Source organism: Asparagus officinalis, chromosome 9, assembly GCF_001876935.1.
Source record: "Asparagus officinalis chromosome 9, Aspof.V1, whole genome shotgun sequence".
Taxonomy (NCBI): domain Eukaryota; kingdom Viridiplantae; phylum Streptophyta; class Magnoliopsida; order Asparagales; family Asparagaceae; genus Asparagus; species Asparagus officinalis.
In genome coordinates this window covers 32,002,865-32,020,738 of record NC_033802.1, presented here as the reverse complement: position 1 = coordinate 32,020,738, position 17,874 = coordinate 32,002,865, and the positions used below count along the sequence as shown (strand labels likewise).

General features: G+C 36.2%; 1 protein-coding gene and 1 long non-coding RNA gene across 2 annotated transcripts; one reads left to right on the top strand and one right to left on the bottom strand.

Annotated features, from left to right (window-relative positions):
• On the bottom strand, positions 9,673 to 11,383 carry LOC109823348. Its single transcript, XM_020389628.1, has 2 exons — positions 10,706 to 11,383; positions 9,673 to 10,623 (listed from the first exon to the last, which is right to left on the bottom strand). The coding sequence occupies exons 1-2, from the start codon at positions 11,381 to 11,383 to the stop codon at positions 9,673 to 9,675; spliced, it is 1,629 nt and encodes a 542-aa protein (XP_020245217.1).
• LOC109824843 lies at positions 14,359 to 16,179 on the top strand. Its single transcript, XR_002242803.1, has 2 exons — positions 14,359 to 14,505; positions 15,672 to 16,179. It is a non-coding gene; the product is annotated as an uncharacterized LOC109824843 (long non-coding RNA).

Sequence of the window (17,874 nt, the reverse complement as noted above, 5' to 3'; positions counted from 1 at the left end):
GTTACAAAAAACACTAGGCGGCATAAGCGCCGGACGTGGCACTTAGGCAAGGCCTAGATGATTTTCCTATTTTTTTTATTTTTTAGTTTCAACAATTGATAATAAATGTTAATGTTATATGAAGTGCTAGTCACTGCTAGGCGTCAGATTGACACTTGACGCATAGGCATCTAGGCAAACTTCTTTATTTATGTATGTGATGATGGAGGAGGTTTTCTCATAGTTGGAGAAGGCTAGAGGAGCTCAGATGAGGTTGGAGAATGTGGCGGCTACACAACAAAGGAAATCATGATCAAGGCCTAAGTGGCGTAGTCCACGGATGCAGCTACACTCCCTATGCTCTGTCAAGACCTAGGTGGATGGTCTAGGTACCGCCTAGGTCTAGATAGGTGCCTAGGCTGGCTCTAGATGGGTGCCTAGGCAGGATTGATGCCTACTTTTTAAAACATTGCTATGGACATCGATCACTATGAATCACCACTATACTGAGATATGATCAACTATATATAGATGTTATGTTTATCAATCTCGAGGTCATGCATTGTGTAAAATAAAAGCTCAAAGTGAAAATTTAATATTGCGATTTGTCATATGATGCTATTGGGAGCTTGACCATCATATCTTCCTTACCTTTACTTTTCTTGCACTAAATAAAGGGAAAATGCAGGTCTTCTAAGGAACAAAATTGTCTTGCTTCTTGTTGAAGAATGTCATTGTATGCTTTAACCATCTTTGTGCTTCTTTCCTTCTCCCTATCCTTTTCCCTTCCAATCACCATATCCACTCCTATAGACCCAGTACCCAATTCATGCATCAATCGTAGTGAGTACAAATTTCAATTATTTGGAATAACTTCATGCATGAAAATGTGTAAAGCAACTAAATTACTTTCATATTATCTTCATCTGAATAGAGTGAGTCAGCTGATCATGTATATGGTAAATTATGGGGAAGTTGCACCCTTAACAATCTAGATATTATCTTTTAAAGCCATCTACAATTACAATTTGTCTTCTATAGTTTTTTAAAAATTGGGTAAATTACACTTAAAATACCTTAAGGTTCGCCAAAGTTGCACGAAAATATCCTAATTTTAGTACTCGTTCACTTAAATACCCTAAGCTTTCCAAAAGTATAACGTTGATACCCTCTGTTATGTTACAGTTAGAATATGCTGGGAATATTCCCTTTTAGCTGCCACGTTATGATCTTGTCACATGCCCCTGATCATATTTATATTTTGTACCATCTTCTCATACATACCCAATTTTCTTCCCCAAAATCATATTTTCCATTGTTTTCTCTCCAATCTCTTTACATGCAACCATTTGAACTCCGACGATGTCTCCGGTGACTTCTCTTACTCAAACGCCGATCCAACATTGAATTTTTATCTGGGTCCTAATGAAGAACTTCATCCTCTGAATCTCGAGCTCTTTGAAAAAAAATCTCATTCTCTACTTCTCAATTTCCACTGTCAGATTTGGGGGCTTTTATGTAATTTTTGCGGGCGGAGACAACATCTGCAACCTCTTGGCAGTGGGGCTGCTTGAGGTTGCTGCGAGAGGCGGAGGTAGTGCTCGCCCTAGGCATTGATGAGGGCTCATCGGCTCCAGTTGTCGCTAGCTTTAGGGTTAGGTTTTGCGGAGGGTTTTTAGATGGGGAGGGCAATGGTGATGGAGATGGCAACGGCGACAGAGGAGAGTTGAGGATTGTTGGTGTTGGGAAAACTTAGTGAAAATGGTAAAAATTAGGGATTTCTACTTGTGGGGTTGTTCTATTACAGGAGGGTTGGTGAAGTTATTGAGGGGAGGGGGGCATTAACATCATTTAATGCCTTAAAGTAACGCCGTCAGCCATTTTTTAATATGGCAAACCTTAGGGTATTTAAGTGTAATTTACCCTAAAAAATTTGCAGCCAAACTCAAGAGAGTTTGCATTTCACATTTAAAAATTACTACTACATTTTCTTTCAATCCATTTGAAATTTGTAGCCCATTTTCATTTAATAGATAGTTGTAGTCTGGTTCTCTAATTTTTTTTAGATTCACCACTGCTCATGTATTGTTTGAGTTTGTAGCATTGCATGGCATCATCCATCGTCCATCAAGATGACATGTTAAGAGGGAGATAAAAATCAACATATAATATCTGAAAGAGGATTTTTTTTGGTTGACCAATGAGTGAAAAGAGCTGTTGTAGCTGCTGCAGTGTACTTCTTATGGTTGGAACAAAATTTCGAATCCATAGAAGTTAAAATGGGCTGTGATTGTTAAGTTGATCTAGTTGAATGTCCTTTCTAGTATATACAAGCATCCAATTCCATCTATTTTCTCACTACCTCACTGAGTTGCTTCTTTGTAATTAGTTTTGATTGTTGTCCAAATACTAATGTATATGTGATCTAAATTGTTGAAGGGACTGGTGTACCCTGGGTATGCATTGTATCTAGTTTATACATTTAAATGTTCATTGGCAATAGAATTTATTCATTTACCAAAAAAAAAGCTAACAGATAGTAGTGATAAGAGTGCTCAGAATCAGAACCAACTATGTCCTATTATCTTAATCTATTGTTTCTTTTCTTTTTGCTATTTGTTTTAAACAACTTTGGGATCATCTGGCGCTAAAATGAGGTTTACTATTGTTTATCCTTTGTGAAGAGCACTTGTTAGCATCCAAACCGATCAAAATTTAAAATTATTTAGACTATTTTTCATTCTCAAAATTAAACAAGCAACTTCTAACTACCACGTGTTTTGCTTCCTTAAAATCAACCCTGATGACTATCAATTGAACTTGACATTTGTCTGAAATAGGCCTCTGTAAACTTGATCCTAGCCAGAAGCTTCCCAATTTTTTAGATTTTGTTCCCTCACATTCATTATTTCAGCATCCACAAATCCTGTAGTTTTCTTGTGATTTTACTTGTTTTAGAAGTAGAAATATGATGTACTTTCTTGAAGCAAGAAAGATATTTAGCATGGATGGACACGGATATCCCAATGTGGACACTGCAACTCCTACACATGGGAAATTTGAGAACATTTAATAGGACATGCATATCTAAATCACTTTTGAGACACAGAGCTTACACCACACAAACACTATTTCATTATAAAAGTGTCCGTGTTGGACTTCACAATTACTTAGACGTTATGATTGTCAATGGTACCGTCAAATTTCCTCCAAATGGTAACTTAGCAAGTTACCAGGTTTCGTCATCATGTTGTGCTCTTTACGTAACGTGCTTGACTCCTGCGCTCATAGTATGTGCCTATCTACAGTGGTGGAGCAACATAAATTTTTTTTTGGTTGGTTTTTTTTGGGGTGGGGTCGTCCCCTACAGCTAGCCCAAAATTTGCAGTTCCATTTATATACATGGCACTTGTTGAAGAGTAGGAGAACAATCGATGTTTTTGTTGGCTAGTGAGTTTTGATATAAATGTTTCATAAATAGTTTGCCTTTGCATTGTTTGTTCTTGATACGGCTTGACTGATCAATATGCTTATGAACATTTGGGCTGGAATTTTTGTAACTAAACTTTTTTAGTAGGATGTACAAAATTCTTGGAGAGAAATAAGATCTTAGCCCGATTAATTATATAAATGTAGGATGCGTAGTTTGATTGTCACTGTAATACCCCAACCCTTGAGAGGGTGATGTGATTAGTATTGATAGATTTGATTGGAATACTCATACCACCAAGATGCATCTTCTTTTCGGGAACCCAACTCTTAGAAACTCCAAAGTTAAGTGTGTTTGGCCTGGAGCAATTCTAGGATGGGTGACCCTCTGGGAAGTTTTCCAGGGAGCACGTGAGTGAGGACAAAACGTGCTGAAAAGACATGTGGTGGTTTGTGAGGTCAGTCCATCAGATCTAATAGCGTACCGACTCCGGGATTCCGGGGCGGGGCGTTACAGTCACGCCCCGAAACTCTGCAGCAGAAATTCATAAAATACGGGGTACGCGACAGCAGCGACCCGTACACAAGACAAGTCTTATGCACTAGTCAAGCCTGGCAATTCATATCACATAATTTATTTTTAAAATATTCATAATCCTGCTGATGATAGAAATCAGAGCAACTATATATATATGATCGGTACTTACAACTCACCAGCTCACCGTTATAAGTATTTTTACAAAACAAAACAAACTGTGCTGAAGATAACATCAAAAAGAAGAGGCTCTCCATATCACGCTTCTCAGCCAAAAGCTAACAAAACAAACTGTGCTGAAGATAACATCAAAAAGAAGAGACTCCATATCACGCTTCTCAGCCAAAAGTTCAAACCAAAAGCCGGCTAATAGGAAGCTACGCCGGATCTGAAAAAAATTTAAAAATAACGGAATGAGCTAGCGCTCAGTGAGAACATTTCCCACTAGAGTTCCTAGATAACTAACAAAATAGTAATAAGAATAATTCTCATAAATAACAAATTGCAAAATTTGCATGAGAAATTCAAAGATAATAAACTACGATCCAAATATCGTAATATTATCATTTTTAAGAAAGAATACAACAATTATATTTCCTTTCTCATGTGCAACCGAATAAACTGTGAAATTTCTTGGAATCTCAAGGTAAACATTAAGAAGAAAAGAACTACTAATTTGGGCAAAATCAGAGAATTGTTGTTTTCTCAATTTCACAGTCAAATTATCAGAATCTTATTTCTCGATGAGTTATTTCATGAACGTAATAGTCACCCCATAGGTCACACTAAGGTTACGAATTTTAGCCCAGTAGCAAGGGAATGCGTAAACCGCATCAGATAACAGATAATTCCCGGGAACCGAATGCACCTAACACTGCCATAGGCTACCGGCCAAATACAGATGTGCCAGTACAGATTTCAGAAGGGCCAATACAGAAGGGCCAAATAAAGGTGCATTCACCATATGGCAGGCAGAACCAATCCATAGTGGACTATTTGAGGGTTTGAAAACATCGAGATCACATGTCAAATGAGAAATACTTTGCATATCAGAATTTGCATATATTTCAAATGAAATTGACAAGGTAAAGCTACTCATTTCAGTTAAAGCAGATTACAGATATTTACTTTTTCTTTTATCAGATACTAAGTTACGGCAAATCTTTGAATCCGTTAAACTATTGAAATACGTTCCAACATTTCATCAAAAACTTTCAGATATAACAAAGTCCACAATTATTTGAAAATTGCACGAGAGCCAAATTTATTTTTCCATATTTTACATAAATTCAAATTGACTTTTCATATATTGTACGAGGCTACCATCATATTATAGGATAGACCACAACAGAAATAGGTCAAATCTTTATATACATGAAAAGACATATTATTTATTTATTTATTTTTATCACAAGATAATTCAAATATAAAACTCATGCAATTTCATATTATAAAATACTAGTGAGAAATGAACTCACCTCTAGTGGTCACGATTTTCTCAAAATATTAGTCTCCCGAATATCAACCAGAACCTATAATATAAGATATATGACTAATTATTGATTCAGAAAAAACATATATTATAGGTAAATCAATTCAAAATCTGGAGCCTAATAATTTCAAATATAATCAATAATGATTAAATTCTACAGTACATATGAGCATTTTGTTAGTTTTAGCAAAATTTTATAACTCTCATATACTAGCTTCTGGACCTTTTAATAATTTATAATAATGCAGGGGCTTAATAAATTTTTTCCAATCCCTTTTTCAAACTATAAGGTTTGTTTCAAAAAGAATTTTATGGTTCAGGGGCTAATTGTAAATTTTCCTTTCCTCTATCAAAACTCCAGACTCCAGATCATTCTTCCTCCTCCTTCCTTCTTCGTTTCTTTTTCTCCTCTTTTTTTTTCCTCTTTTTTTTTCGGTTCCCCCCTTTCGGTTTTCCTCTCCTCTCATCTCTCTCTCTCTCTCTCTCTCTCTTCCCCTCTCTTTCTCTCCGTCATGGCTGCAGGATGGCGACGAGGAAACCGTCGGCGACCCAAAACCGGCCGACAACGAGAAACCCCCCTCCCCAAAACAAGGTTAGCTTATTATTATTATTATTATTATTATTATTATTTTTAGTTTATTTCATGCCTCCTAAACATAGAAATTTGCAAACCTTAGATTCTTTATTTCACATTCATAACAATTTAATTTCCCTTATTCATTCTATTTTGATTGATTTACTAAGATTTCTATAATACTTTACTCTTCTAAAACAAGAAATTAACATAGAAAAGAGTTTATACCTTTGGGTCACTTGAAAATTAGATGAAATCCTCTGTTTTCTTGTTCACTGTCTTCTTCCTCTTCTTCTTCTTCTTTTATTTCTTTTCACAATTTTAATTTGGGTTCTCAGAGGGTTGGGTTGAAGAAGGTGAGGTGATATTTCTCTGTGTTGTTTTTTTTCTTAATTTGGGTTCTCAGAGGGTTGGGTTGAAGAAGGTGAGGTGATATTTCTCTGTGTTGTTTTTTTTTCCTGTGATTTTTCTTTGATTTTCTCTATTTTTCTCTGTTTTTATTCTCCCGTTAAGAGGTGCCGGCCAAACAAACGAATGAAATTTAGCCACAAAATCATTAACGTGGCAATTAATCAGGGGTTAGGGTAAAATCCCTAAAATACCCTTAATTAATTCCTAATCTGTAATAAAAAAACTCTATTAATCAAGTTTTTTTAAGGCACTAAATATCTGGGTTACTACACTCTTCCCTCCTAATAAAAAGTTTCGTCCTCGAAACTTAACATACCTATATTTCGAAGAGCTCTGGATATTTTTCTCGCATAGAATCTTCAGTTTCCCAAGTAGCTTCTCTTTCAGAGTGATTCTTCCACTGAACTTTCACATATTTGATTATTCGGTGTCTAAGTGCTTGTTCTTTATAATCCACAATATGTTCTGGTCTTTCCTCATAGGTCAAATCTGGCTTAAGCTCCACTGGAGATAACTCAACGATCTCATTTGGATCTCGGATGAACTTCCGAAGCATTGATATGTGAAATACATCGTGTACTCCAGACAGGGCTGGTGGTAATGCTAGTCTGTATGCCACTGGACCAATATGCTCTAGAATTTCAAAAGGACCAATGAATCTCGGGCTTAACTTTCCTTGGATTCCAAATCTTTTCACTCGCTCTAGAATTTCAAAAGGACCAATGAATCTCGGGCTTAACTTTCCTTGGATTCCAAATCTTTTCACTCCTCGGGTAGGCGAAACCTTTAAGAAAACATGATCGCCTACTTGAAATTCTAATTCCCTTCTTCTTTGATCAGCATAACTTTTCTGACGACTTTGTGCCGTGCGAAGACGTTCTCGAACTAAGTGAATTTTGTCAATTGCTTGTTGTACCAACTCTGGTCCAAGAAGTTTTCTTTCTCCAATATCATCCCAATGAATAGGAGACCTACACTTCCAAGAAGTTTTCTTTCTCCAATATCATCCCAATGAATAGGAGACCTACACTTCCTTCCATAAAGAAGTTCATATGGTGCCATCTGAATGCTAGCTTGATAGCTATTATTATATGCAAACTCGGCCAAAGGCAGATAATCTTCCCACGATCCTTTCATTTTCAGAACACAACATCTCAACATATCTTCTAGAGTTTGAATTGTCCGTTCTGATTGACCATCTGTCTGTGGATGATAAGCTGAGCTAAAATTTAGTTTAGTCTGCAGAGCTCTATGCACACTTTTCCAGTATTCTGATGTGAACCGAGGGTCTCGGTCAGAAACTATTGATATTGGTACACCATGTAACCTTACTATCTCATTAATGTACATTTTAGTCAGCTTTTCTAATGAAAATTTCATATTGATAGGTAAAAAGTGTGCTGACTTTGTCAACCGGTCAACAATTACCCATATTGCATCATTCTTTCTCAAAGATTTTGGAAGGCCAGTGACAAAATCCATGGTGATCTTTTCCCATTTCCACATTGGTATGTCCAAGTTATGGACTAATCCAGCTGGTCTTTGGTTCTCAGCTTTTACTTGTTGGCAAGTGAAACACTCTGCAACATAGGTGGCAATTTCCTTCTTCATATTATTCCACCAATATATTTCCTTTAGGTCTTTATACATTTTTGTTGATCAAGGATGCAAAGTATACAGAGAGTGATGTGCCTCTTTTAAAATCTTTTTCTTTATCTCTGGTATGTTAAGCACACAAACTCTAGTTCCAAACCTCAATGATCCATCCTTATGTATCTTAAATTCTCTTCGAGTGCCTTCTTCCACATCTTTCTTTATCTTCAACCGTTGAGGATCATTCTGCTGGTTTGCTTTAATTTCATCAAGCAAAGAGGGTTGTATTACCATATTTTCTAATTTAATTCCAATTTGGTGGACTCTAATTTCAATTCCAGTACGATCCAAGTCCTCTAATATTTTTCTTCCAATTTGGTGGACTCTAATTTCAATTCCAGTACGATCCAAGTCCTCTAATATTTTTCTTTGAGAAGTAATTAAGCATGCTAAATTGCATGAATTCTTGCGGCTCAAGGCATCAGCAACAACATTTGCCTTGTCGAGATGATAATTGATGGTCATATCATAATCTTTCAGAAACTCCAACCATCTTCTTTGCCATAAATTCAACTCCTTCTGGGTAAATATATATTTTAAACTCTTGTGGTCAGTGTATATTTCACAATGTACTCCATATAAATAATGTCTCCAAATTTTGAGAGCAAACACCACTGCCGCTAACTCAAGAACATGAGTGAGATAGTTTTATTCATAAGGCTTTAACTGCCTTGAAGCATATTCTATGACTTTTCCATTTTGCATAAGTACACATCCCAGTCCTCTTCTAGAGGCATCACTATAGATAGCAAAGCCTGTGTCTCCACTGGGTAATGTAAGTATTGGAGCAGACACTAATCGACTTTTTAGCTCTTGAAAGCTTTTCTCACATTAGTAAGACGAGTTAGAGGTGAAGCAATACGGGAGAATCCTTCCACAAATTTTCTATAGTAGCCAGCCATACCAAGAAAGCTACGTATCTCCGTCACCGTAGTCGGTTTATCCCATTTAACAATAGATTTTACCTTCTCAGGGTCCACAGAAATCCCTTCCTTAGAGATTACATGCCCAAGAAATGCTACTTCCTCCAACCAGAATTCACATTTCTTAAGTTTCGCATAGAGTTGTTCTCTCTTTAATGTGAGCAACACCTGTCTTAAGTGTTCTTCATGCTCCTCTTTACTTCTTGAGTATATCAGAATATCATCAATAAATACCACAACAAACTGATCCAAGAAAGGTTTAAATATCCTGTTCATAAGATCCATAAATGCTGCAGGTGTATTTGTGAGCCCGAATGGTAAAACTAAAAATTCATAATGAACATAGCGGGTTCGAAATGCAGTTTTTAGCACATCTTCTGGCTTGATTTTTAATTGATAGTAATCAGAACGGAGATCAATTTTGGAAAATACCTGAACTCCTTGTAGTTGATCAAACAGATCATCAATTCTTGGTAATGGATACTTGTTCCGAATGGTTACCTTATTCAATTCACGGAAGTCAATACACAATCTCATACTTCCATCTTTCTTCTTCACAAATAACACTGGTGCACCCCAGGGTGACACACTTGGCCGAATGAAGCCTTTATCTAAAAGTTTTTGCAGTTGCACTTTTAGCTCTCTCAATTCAGCAGGTGCCATTCTATAAGGAGCCTTAGAAATGAGACTCGTACCAGATACTAGCTCTATCTAGGGGCATTCCTGGAAGTTCATCTGGAAATACCTCTGGAAATTCTCGGACAATTGGTATTTCTTCCAAGCTTGGTTTTCCCTCATTAACCATCTCAACTGAAGCCAAATAACCCATACATCCACTCCTCAGCGCTCGATGTGCTTTAAGGGCTGAGATGATTTTTAAGGGTTGTTGAGACTTTCCGCCCTCAAAATAAAATTCGGGTTGGCCGGGAAATTTGAATACTACTTTCTTTTCTCGACATAAAATAGAAGCATGATTTAAGGATAACCAATCCATCCCCAATATGATATCGAAATCATGCATTTCTAGCATCATTAATTCTACGGGAAGTTCATTGTCGAGAATATAAATTTTACCCCTACAACCTTGATTTGATACTAATATGCTACCTCCAGGTATACTAACAAGCAATTCTTGTTGTAGGGTATCAAATGGTAATTTGTTTCTCTTAACAAACTGTGCAGCAATAAAGGAATGCGATGCACCAGAATCAAATAGTACTCGAGCAGGAACTGATGCAAAAGTTAGCGTACCTGTCACCACATCCTTGTTTGCTTCTGCCTTCTTCTCAGTCAAAGAATAAACTCGGGCCTTGGCTTGAGGATACCGATTCCCACCACTGGACTGGGCAGTCTGGAAAGTATTTCGAGATGATTGCTGTAGGGGACAATTTGCTATTTTGTGATCCTTCTGGCCACATCTCAAACAAGCTCCGGTATTTCTCCAATAATTTTTCGCTTCATGCCCCAGTTTGTGACAAACATCACATCTTAAAGTTTTCTGATTTGGAAATTGCTCCTCTCTGCGTCCAAAGTTTTGCTTTTTGTTTCTCCAATTCTTATTTCTTCCACCGCGATTATCCTGCCAGAACCGCTTCTTTGGGTAGGAGTTGCTCGTCTCATTCTTTGGCTTTGTATCAATTTCATTTTTCTCAATTAACAAGGCCTTCTTTAGGCACTTCTCCATATGTAGGGAGTTCAAATGCACTGACCGTCTTCCGAATGTCCGATCGAAGCCCTTCCTCGAAGCGACGAGCTCTATCTTCCTCGTTACCCAACAAGTGAATGGAAAATTTTGACAGATAAGTGAACTCTTCTTCATATTCAGCTACTGTCTTATCACCTTGCTCCAATTTTCGAAACTCCTGTTCTTTTTGTTTGCGAACAGTTGAAGGAAAACATTTTTCATAAAAAATCTTTTTAAACTCCACCCATGATAACTTGTATGCTTTCTCTCCCAACGTCCTGACCTGCATTTGCCACCACCCGTAAGCGCGGTCTTTTAACATGTATACTGCATAATCAACCTTCTCCTCTTCAGGGCATTTCATGTATGTGAAGATCTTCTCCATTTCTGTGATCCAATGCTCAGCAATCATGGGATCAGTTGTTCCCTCAAAATTGGGTGGAGATAGTTTCTTAAATTCTCCCATGCCACTTCTTAATTTTGGGTGCTCCTCATTTTGACCATTTGTCCGATTATGATCAATTTGATCTTGTTGTCTGGTGACTACAGTTGTCACCGCTTGCAGCAGATCCATTAACGCATTGTTATCTATTGGGTTCCCGGAAGTGGATGCACGGGAAATTCTAGATCTCATCATTTCACCAATTGTCTGATTTAGATCCCTATCTCCGTTAGGAGGGGTTTGCCCATTACCTGGAGCCATATCTTCCTATAAATAATAAAATATTTCAGTCAACTATTATACAAGGAAAATTCCTAAGTCAGTCACATATATGCAATTTAAATAATTAGGAACTCAAATATTTACTCAACATAATAACACCAATCAGTATTTGCAAACCAAAAGTATATTATTAATATTTAACTTTTTAGTTCATACACATATCTGAGTATATGGGTTTATATATACATATTTCCTACCAAAAATGTCCTATATTAACCAAAAGAGTAACTATGAAAACCCATATACTGATATTACAAAATTGCCCTATCAGTTATGCTCTATTTCCCTGAAGAAGAGGACCTGCTGGAACTAGACTTCTCCTCAGTTGGTTCAGTCTCCTCTGAGTCTTGGTTATCAACATAATTGGACATTGGATCTGGATCTATGCCGCTAGTCCCCCATCCTTCAAGGTCGAGCTCTGGACCAATGCCTAGGCTACTTGACTCACCCACAGAGGGGGCAAGTCTCTGGTCATCACTAGGAATCTGGGCTACAACAGACTCCATGTCGGAGGGGTCGGATGAAATCATAATGATTGAAGGCGATGACTCAACTGGGAGAACTTCTACCACGAGATCCTCAAGCTCAGACTCGGATGAATCTACCATAACAACTTCTACTGGTTCGACCTCCGGTGAGTCGGGGGTCATATGGTTAGCCATTATCACGTTCGGATCAGTTTCATCGGAAGTGTATCCCCAGTCTCTCAGGCTGGGTTCCCACGAGCTATCTACGGAAATCATAGGACTGGACAGGGTAGCTGACGAACTGGAAGATGAATTGGTTCCCGTCATCCTACAAAAGGGGAACCATCCATCAGCTTACTGAAGAAAAAAGACAAAGTAAAATAAACATCTAAGCACTCCTTAACAACCCTAAAAGGTTTTACTATAAATTATTTATATGCATACATATATATATATACGTATGTATACAGACATATATCACATAATTGATCCATACGCTAACACTCATCTAGCACATATACTCTATTATAGCGTGCCCTACAAGGTTTTTAACGTCGAAACCTAAGCTCTGATACCACCTTACTGTCACGCCCCGAAACTCTGCAGCAGAAATTCATAAAATACGGGGTACACGACAGCAGCGACCCGTGCACAAGACAAGTCTTATGCACGAGTCAAGCCTGGCAATTCATATCACATAGTTTATTTTCAAAATATTCATAATCCTACTGATGATAGAAATCAGAGCAACTATATATATATGATCGGTACTTACAACTCACCAGCTCACCGTTATAAGTATTTTTACAAAACAAAACAAACTGTGCTGAAGGTAACATCAAAAAGAAGAGGCTCTCCATATCACGCTTCTCAGCCAAAAGCTCAAACCAAAAGTCGGCTAATAGGACGCTACGCCGGATCTGAAAAAAATTTAAAAATAACGGAATGAGCTAGCGCTCAGTGAGAACATTTCCTACTAGAGTTCCTAGATAACTAACAAAATAGTAATAAGAATAATTCTCATAAATAACAAATTACAAAATTTGCATGAGAAATTCAAAGATAATAAACTACGATCCAAATATCGTAATATTGTCATTTTTAAGAAAGAATACAACAATTATATTTCCTTTCTCATGTGCAACCGAATAAACTGTGAAATTTCTTGGAATCAAACTCTTTTTGAATCAAGGTAAACATTAAGAAGAAAAGAACTACTAATTTGGGCAAAATCAGAGAATTGTTGTTTTCTCAATTTCACAGTCAAATTATCAGAATCTTATTTCTCGATGAGTTATTTCATGAACGTAAAAGTCAACCCATAGGCCACACTAAGGCTACGAATTTTAGCCTAGTAGCAAGGGAATGCGTAAACTGCATCAGATAACAGATAATTTCCGGGAACCGAATGCACCTAACACTGCCATAGGCTACCGGCCAAATACAGGTGGGCCAGAACAGATTTTAGAAGGGCCAATACAGAAGGGCCAAATAAAGGTGCATTCACCATATGGCAGGCAGAACCAATCCATAGTGGACTATTTGAGGGTTTGAAAACATCGAGATCACATGTCAAATGAGAAATACTTTGCATATCAGAATTTGCATATATTTCAAATGAAATTGACAAAGTAAAGCTACTCATTTTTAGTTAAAGCAGATTACAGATATTTACTTTTCCTTTTATCAGATACTAAACCACGGAAAATCTTTGAATCCGTTAAACTATTGAAATACGTTCCAATATTTCATCAAAAACTTTCAGATATAACAAAGTCCACAATTATTTGAAAAATTGCACGAGAGCCAAAGTTATTTTTCATATTTTACATAAAGATCAAATTAGCTTTTGATATATGGTACGAGGCTAACATCGTATTATAGGATAGACCATAACAAAAATAGGTCAAATCTTTATATACATGAAAAGACATATTATTTATTTATTTATTTTTATCACAAGATAATTCAAATATAAAACTCATGCAATTTCATATTATAAAATACTAGTGAGAAATGAACTCACCTCTAGTGGTCACGACTTTCTCAAAATATTAGTCTCCCGAATATCAACCAGAACCTATAATATAAGATATATGACTAATTATTGATTCAGAAAAAACATATATTATAGGTAAATCAATTCAAAATCTGGAGCCTAATAATTTCAAATATAATCAATAATGATTAAATTCTACAGTACATATGAGCATTTTGTTAGTTTTAGCAAAATTTTATAACTCTCATATACTAGCTTCTGGACTTTTTAATAATTTATAATAATGCAGGGGCTTAATAAATTTTTTCCAGTCCTTTTTTCAAACTATAAGGTTTGTTTCAAAAAGAATTTTATGGTTCAGGGGCTAATTGTAAATTTTCCTTTCCTCTATCAAAACTCCAGACTCCAGATCATTCTTCCTCCTTCTTCCTTCTTCGTTTCTTTTTCTCCTCTCTTTTTTTTCCCTTTTTTTCGGTTTCCCCCTTTCGGTTTTCCTCTCCTCTCATCTCTCTCTCTCTCTCTCTCTCTCTCTCTTCCCCTCTCTTTCTCTCCGCCATGGCTGCAGGACGGCGACGAGGAAACCGTCGGCGACCCAAAACCGGCCGACAACGAGAAACCCCCCTCCCAAAAACAAGGTTAGCTTATTATTATTATTATTATTATTATTATTATTATTTTTAGTTTATTTCATGCCTCCTAAACATAGAAATTTGCAAACCCTAGATTCTTTATTTCACATTCATAACAATTTAATTTCCCTTATTCATTTTATTTTGATTGATTTACTAAGATTTCTATAACACTTTACTCTTCTAAAACAAGAAATTAACATAGAAAAGGGTTTATACCTTTGGGTCACTTGAAAATTAGATGAAATCCTCTGTTTTCTTGTTCACTGTCTTCTTCCTCTTCTTTTTCTTCTTTTATTTCTTTTCACAATTTTAATTTGGGTTCTCAGAGGGTTGGGTTGAAGAAGGTGAGGTGATATTTCTCTGTGTTGTTTTTTTTTTCCTGTGATTTTTCTTTGATTTTCTCTGTTTTTCTCTGTTTTTATTCTCCCGTTAAGAGGTGCCGGCCAAACAAACGAATGAAATTTAGCCACAAAATCATTAACGTGGCACTTAGTCAGGGGTTAGGGTAAAATCCCTAAAATACCCTTAATTAATTCCTAATCTGTAAAAAAAAAAATCTCTATTAATTAAGTTTTTTTAAGGCACTAAATATCTGGGTTACTACATTGATAGTAGTATATTTTAACCATGTAGAGAGTAAATTACAAACGAAATAATTTTTGAGTCAACATTGAACTTTTGCAATTGCAGTAACAAGATTATGTTTTTAAATCAAATCAAGAACCAAAATAAATCCCCTCTTATTTTGAATTGCCTTAACTAAGAATTAAGAAGAGGAGGTGATATTGTTGGCATCTCTAATCTGTTGTAGTTGAGTGAGGAACATTTCAAGACTTGATCTTTCTCGCCTTTTTCTGCTTCCCAATTGTGTTTGTTAAAGTCACGACGTATCGAGTGTTAGGTGATATCTGAAGAATTTTATGTAAGTTTATTTGTCAAGATAGACATGGAAGTTCTTAAGATATTATTACTAGGTAAACTCCCTCCCTAGGAGAAGTTCTGCTAGGCGAAGTTCATGTAATTTTGCAACTGATGCTTCTGTGCTTCTGTTTCTTATATGTGATCATTATTTCACCATTTGGAAGATGAAGTTTGTTTTTTGCGTTGTATGTTATTGCTAATTTCCTTATGAGTTTTTGCTAATATGTTCTATTTTGGAATATTTGAAGGAATGTGTAAAGAGGAGGGCTCTGAAGTCGGTGAGAAATAATCCTTACTGCTCAGAAGCAGCTGCAAAGGATGCCATTGAATCCGTGTGGGATATCTGTTACAATGATACTTACCCTTTTGACAGAGCTCCATAAACCTTGGCTTGGTAATCCTCTGCTGATTTGAAGATAGGGGCCTTATTTTTTCTCCAATGAAGACAAGTTAAAGGCATTTTAATGGTGTAGAGTAGAATCAATTTATTGGATCTCTACACATACCATGCTCTTACCAAGCAATGCTATAATTGTTCATCAAGATATGTAAGCACCTGCAATATCTTTATTTCCGAGCATATCTAAGAACGATGATGCTTGGTTGGTGGGAAAAAAAAATATTGTTTTTCGATATTGTCAATGGATATTATCGGACAATAAATTGGATTTTATTTTTGAGGAAGTGATGAATATTTTTGTAGTAATCAATAGTATAATTTTTCTTGTATCAAGCGGACTGTTCTTTTTGTAGGTCTGTCTCTATCTCATCTCTCCGAGCATCCTGGATGAAGAATAATGTTTGTGGTTTGTTAAACCTGTTGCTTTCTTAGTGAACGTGGTAAACAGATGCTCGTCGTGAATCCTAGGTTTATTATTTCCAGTTTTTGCGCAAAATCTTACTGCAAAACGTTGCCGCATTAGTGGCAATATATAAATCTGCAGGTCACAAACATGGCATAGATTATGTTTTAGAGTATTGTGACAAAATTTTGCTACAGAATAAACGTGTTGTTTAAGCACCTGGGTTTCTCTAGAGCTTTGAACAGTTTAGCTATAAAGAGATCGCTCTATCTACGGTTATTTCACCATTTTTTTTTAAATTGCGCCCCTTGGTACACTGAAATATATAAATAACTACCTTTGATATGCGGCCATCTGCTTCAGTAAATTCTAATAGCAGTAGCAGCACTACTTTTTAGAACTTCCTATTAGGAGAAATGAAGCCATCAGAATAAATAATATATTTTACATGAAAATCACATTAACTTTTATCTAAATCAATATTTATTACTTTCACTTATTTTTTTTTTATCAAAACCATCTGTATTTATTTAAATGTCACACTTTTAAGCATTTTCTATTTAAAAAAAAATTGAAATTCATGTTAAACTCTCCAGTCTAACTTGAGAGGGGGAAGGAGAGGAGGAAAGGAGGTGAGGATGGAAGAGCAGAAGGGGAAAGAGGGATGGATGTAGAGGGGGCCATTGGTGGAGGGGGAGGAGAGAAGGTGGAGGAGATGGCGGAGAAGGACGTCGTGGAGGGCAAGAGGAGAAGGGATGAGGTGAAGGAGGACAGGGAGGAGGAGAGGGAGGGAAGGGAGAAGGTGGAGCAGGAGGAGGAGCCGGGGGGATAAAATCAGTATTTCTGAATATTTTCAGCTGAATACTTGTTAATGTGTGATATTACAAATACAAAAGCAAATATAGATAGTTTTGATAAATAAATAAATAAATGTGATAAGCATCAATTTAGATAAAAGTTAAGGAGACACATCTCATGTAAAAAGCATACCTTATAAAGTACAAGTACCACCAAGAATTTAATATAAGGAGGTTTTAAGTTTGGAATAAAATTTTGAATTATTCATTAAAATGCAACTCGCATCCCCTCACAATTACTGCTGCTTCAACTCCAATGCAGAGTTGGAAGAATTTAGATCATCTAAATGAGGAATGGATGAAATTCATGAGAAATATGGTGAATGCGATATTTAGAATGAATCATAACCGTTCACTAGATAAATAAATAACTATAAATAAGATAGTGGTCTCTGCACTACTTTGTTAGTAGTGGAGAGGTTCCAAATTTAAGATTTAATTCAATATAATAGATAAGCAATTTCATAATCTAGCAATCATTATGTCAATAGAAATATTATTCTTCTAAAGAACAATGCCACATAATATTTCTGTTCCGTATCTTTTCAAATTTAGGTCCACCAAGCATTTCTTGATCCATATTTATTCTACTACTGCTCATCGAATTAACCTTAATTAAACATGCAGTTCCATTTTGGAGAATGCTGGTCACGTGCTAGTTTGGTAGCACAATCATTCTACCTAGGTAACAAAAAATCTTTTTGTCCAGTCTTAAGAAACCTTAAATAATTGATCTCCAAATTCTCTTGAACTTATCTTTACATCCTACTAATTATGAGGTCTATGACCTA

Bases quoted from the DNA above. Each gene is read 5' to 3' on its own strand.
- LOC109823348 (XM_020389628.1), bottom strand. From the start codon at position 11,383: ATGGCTCCAGGTAATGGGCAAACCCCTCCTAACGGAGATAGGGATCTA. The intron at 10,624-10,705 runs GTCAGTGCATTT...ATTGATACAAAG, and splicing joins GATCGGACATTCGGAAGACG to CCAAAGAATGAGACGAGCAA.